The sequence below is a fragment of the Aulonocara stuartgranti genome (assembly GCF_965226115.1).
Source record: "Aulonocara stuartgranti genome assembly, chromosome: 16".
NCBI lineage: Eukaryota > Metazoa > Chordata > Actinopteri > Cichliformes > Cichlidae > Aulonocara > Aulonocara stuartgranti.
The window spans coordinates 11,035,468-11,040,416 of NC_138952.1; the positions used below are offsets into that span (position 1 = coordinate 11,035,468).

A 4,949-nucleotide genomic window follows, 5' to 3' on the forward strand; every position below is an offset into this window, starting at 1 on the left:
ACAAATAATTAAAGATTGAGTCTTTTTTACCACACTTTACAGACATCTGTGCATTTTCCTTTTATTTTTGGGCCTTCTTTAACAAACTGATTCGGCTCTCCTGCCACAAGGGCAGCTATAGGAAATCTTTGATACCAGACAATGTCTCCATTTATAACTTTTATTACCTATTTATTTCAGGTTGAAAGCCATCATTAATTTCATAAAGGTTCTAGTGGAAAACAGATTTTTGTTAGTTATGTTTGTTTTTATGCAGGTCGCATGGTAATACAGATTTGGCCTGTGATTCTTGTGACATGCTGGCGTTAGAATGATAAGTCAGCAATGACTCGAGCTGAGGTGTAAGTTTGGATCACCTGCCATATCTCTGGATTTAATGCTTGAAGCATTGCCAATAAGACAGATTCATTAAAAATATGAGTGGCAAGAACAAATCACAGAGGTCAACAGATTACAAACTTTATCGCTTTTTATTCAAACTGTACACATACATAAGGCTTATCTCATTTTAAAAAACAAGTAAAAAAAAAAAAGAAGACACAAATATGAGTACCCCCCATAAATACATTATGCTTTTTAAAAAATCAGTCTGTTTACTTGGTACCTTGCATATGTTGTGATAAAAACACTCGTATTCCTTCTGAAAACACAAACAGTGCAGTCAGCCTGGTAACACAGACCTGCTCTGTATTGTTAGGTGATGAGTGAAGTGAAACGTTTCCTAACTCAGTCCTACAAACAAATTGTACCCAGGCTTTGAGGTATGTGGTAAATTCACATGGGAACATTGGCATTTCCTATATACACACTGCTTTAACATATAATATGAAGACTGGTACAAAGTACGCAGTTTTAGTATTATTATTATAACACAAGGATTCAGGACACAGTACCAATAACAGCTCTGTAATACGAGTCATCCCTCATTGCTGGAGCGTTCCAGTTCATTACTTATGTGTATGCATGTGTGTGACCTATGCAGAGAAAATGTACTGCATGGAAAGAAACAAAAGCTTCAGGCACTCGTCTGCTGCCTAACGGCTGACTCAGGGTGAAAACGTGTTTTTCTGCTTCCCCACAATGACTCCAACTGATTTCATTACTCAAGTCTGAGAGGTCATTTTCTCATTTGACCAATGCTCTGCGAGGAATAGCGGCCTGGGAAGCAGAACAAATCACTGATAACTTGATTGCTATTGTCACCAATTACAGAGGCGCCAGCAGCTGTAATCCTTTCACTATCTTGCAAATACAATTCAGAGAACTGCAGTGTCTGTCTCTCATCTTAGCTGCATCAGCATTTATGTGATGTGAAACCTGGTAATTGGTGTTAATGTCACACAGAAATAACGTTTTCTTTTTTATTAAACCTGTGCGGTGTGATCTGAGTTCTACTGGCACCACTTACTAAAAGGCTTTACATTTCAACACTATAAAATGCTCTGTCCTGAAAATGTTTTATTTCAACAGTAATTAAGTTTCCCTACTATTGTATGAAAAGACTGCAAGTTATTTTAAAATATATATATTAACTTGTTTTACTGCCCTTAGATTCAACACTGCTGAACTCCCACCTGGCTTTGACCTTTTGACTCTCTGCTACCTTCCAGATAAAAACCTCAAGTTTCTCTGTGTTTTGAGGAGTTTCGTGAGGCAGCATAGACACTAAAATCATAACAATTTAACAAAAGTTCCAACATGTTCAGTCTACTTGGGAAAAAGAGAAACCTTTAAACACTTCAAGTGAAATTACAAGAAAACCGGCATGAGTGTGTACAGTCATCTTAATCCAGGATGAAACAAAAACCCATAGCAGCCATTCGAATTAAATCTGGATGGGTTGAAATGGTGCTTTGGATGTCTTAAAGGATCAAACAAACAAAAAAAAAAGAAGAAAAAAGTCTTTTAGATAGGAGACCACACACAGAGACAAACAATGAGTTGGTGTGTCTTAATTACAGAGAGTGGAGGTGTATGTGTGTGTGTGTGGTCTCTCTAAGTGTTAGATCCAGGTCAATCTGTGGTGTAAATCATATTTTTTTTTAACACTTAGCATAAATGTGCAAACAAATACATAAAAACTTCATTCACCTTCGGAGTGAACATTCAATACAGGAAAAAATATTTAAGAAAAAAAAAGGAAGCAAAAGTTTTGATTTGTGGGCAGCCACTTGGCACATAATGGCAGAGCTGGTGTATAAAACAAAAACAAACAGATTGTACTCTGCAAAATCTAACATGTGTATTAAAGCTTTTCAGTCTTTAGCTAAAAGCAGAGTAACTTACAACGCCCCAAGTATTGAATTCACAGTCAGAGGGGGTGTGGCTGTTGGAGGGATCTGAACTTTGACCTTTTCTTGCAGTTTGCAGTCTTTTTGTGACAAATTCTTAAAAGAGCTGAGAGGAAGTACATTCAAATAGTAATACAAGGATATAATGGATAATATGTGGGAAGTTTCATAACAAGTCTGGCATTACAGTCCAGTAATCATTATGATCATTTAGGCTAAAATCCAACTTTTTTAAAAATGCAAAAGCAAAGATTGTGGGCAGAAAAAAGAGAGAAGTATAATGAAATTTAAGCCAGCTTTTGGGGCACTTGTTAAAAGTTTTGGTTGTGTTCAAAGGCCTGTATTTGCGCCACAACCTTGTAACAGAAAAAAACTGATCAAAAAATACATCCATAAGTGTGGTAAAATGAAAGCTATTCGACCTCATTCTCAGGTAACGGGAGCTCCAAACTTCACACCGTCGTCTCTCCGTGGCTGCCGTTACTGAGCCGCTTGTAGAACCGCCGCCACGACTGAAGCGTTTTCCCGGACCAGACCCAGAAACCGGAGGTGATCCCGACTATCATGGTCATCAGGTATTTGATCATGAACACGGTGAAGTCCGGGGTCATGGGGGCGAAGTTGTGCACCGGGCACGGCACGGCGAAGCGCTTGCAGGTCTGCATGTGCCAGGTGCGCTCCCAGTGCTCCCTGAAGGCTTGCTCATAGAAGTAACAGGCGATCACGATGGTGGCCGGTACCGTGTAGAGGACGCTGAAGACGCCAATCCGCACCATCAGCTTCTCCAACTTCTCTGTCTTGGTGCCGTCGTGCTTCATGATGGTGCGGATCCGGAATAGAGATACGAAGCCGGCCAGGAGGAAGGACGTGCCGATGAACAGGTAGACGAAAAGGGGGGCCAGGACAAAACCGCGGAGGGCGTCCACGTTGAAGATCCCCACGAAACACACCCCCGTAAGGACGTCCCCGTCCACCTGGCCCATGGCGAGGATAGTGATGGTTTTGATGGCCGGGACAGCCCACGCGGCTAGGTGGAAGTACTGGGAGTTGGCTTCAATCGCTTCGTGGCCCCATTTCATCCCGGCAGAAAGGAACCAAGTCAGAGACAAAATCACCCACCAGATGGAGCTGGCCATGCCGAAAAAGTATAACACCATGAAAAGGATTGTGCAGCCCTCCTTTTTGGTCCCCTGAGCCACTGTCCTGTAGCCGTCCGGCTTGAATTTATCCACGCAGACTACTTGGTCTTCTAGGAAAAACCCGGCAGCATAGGCTACCGCCACCATAAAATAACAGCCAGACAGAAAGATGATGGGCCGCTCGGGGTATCGGAACCGTCTCATGTCCACTAGATAGGTGAGCACCGTGAACAAGGTACTCACACAGCATAGGATGGACCAGATCCCGACCCAAAGCCGGCCGAACTTTGCCTCATCCTCTCGGAAGTACATGATCCCGGTTGGTTTGGTAGGTTCGCAGGGGGCTCCGCAGTCTTTGACCCCCATGAATCTGTAGCCCAGGTAGGAGGGCACTTCCAGCTGCAGCGGGCAGGAGAACTGGTGGTACTGGTTTGGTTGTGAAGGGTGCTGGTTCGGTCTTGCCATTTTGGGAGGGGGAGTAATTGGGTCCGGTGCAAAGGGAGAAGAAGAGGAGGGCGGGGTGCCCGGTTCCGACGTATTCTGGCCGACGCAGATCTCCCCGGCTCCGTGGACGGGGAAAGCCTCGCAGCGCAGCCGTTCTGGCCACTGGAAGCCGAATTTATTCATCAGGGCTTCACATCCCTGCCGTGCCCGCTCACACAGGGACCGACACGGGGGGATGGCCTGCTCCAGCACGGTGCACACGGGAGCATACATTGAGCAGAGGAAAAACTTCAGATCCGCAGAGCATTGGACCTTAACGAGTGGGTAGAACTGGTGCACCTCAAGCCCGGCGTCCTCCTGGTTCGTGTGGCCCAGGAGGTTCGGCATGATGGTCTGGTTGTAGGCGATGTCGGTGCAGAGCGGGATGGAGATGGGCTGACAGAAGCCGTGTTCCGGGATGGATATTCCACTCTCACTGTTGTAATGCTGGGCAGAAGCGGGTGAGAAAAAGGAGAGCCCGCACAGCAGCCACATGATCCGCAGAAACACGGAGCCAGTGGTGAACCTGGCCGCCGCCATAGTTGAGGAGGAGGGGGGAGGGAAGGAAAAACTTTGATCCAAGTAGTGCGACTCAAAAATGGTGGAAAATGGAAAGAATTTTTCAATAAATGTCCCAATACTTAACTAGAAGTCCAAGTAATTTCAGTTAAAATGATTGTAATCGACTTTTCTCCCGTGTGTAATGAAGATAAATCCAAGAGAAACACTCGTCATGTCATGACTTCTTAATGGTCTTTGTAAGTGACTCCAAGCAGTCCACTCTGACTCCCGGTCCGTTTAAAAGTCCCGTTTTCTCCAAACAATGCAATTTCACCTTAGTCCAGCTTACTGAACTTTTACAACTACTTACTTTAGCGCTAAACAATGTAGGATAAAGGCGTAAATGCCTAGTATTTCCACTGTTTGTCGACTTTAGTTCGCGCAGCGAGTCGCTTCACATGCTGGGCGGTTGGAAGTCCGGAGGCTCGCGCTCCTCACTCTGTGCAGATTCCACCGGTTTCCAGGCGCCCATTCC

At 44.7% G+C, this 4,949-nt stretch overlaps 1 protein-coding gene across 1 annotated transcript; it reads right to left on the reverse strand.

The window, feature by feature from the left end:
• Positions 1-451: 451 nt before the first annotated feature.
• LOC309691346 (frizzled-7-A-like) lies at positions 452-4,949 on the reverse strand. Its single transcript, XM_082508959.1, has one exon. It carries the CDS (start codon positions 4,451-4,453, stop codon positions 2,744-2,746), a length of 1,710 nt encoding a protein of 569 aa, XP_082365085.1. The 5' UTR covers positions 4,454-4,949; the 3' UTR covers positions 452-2,743.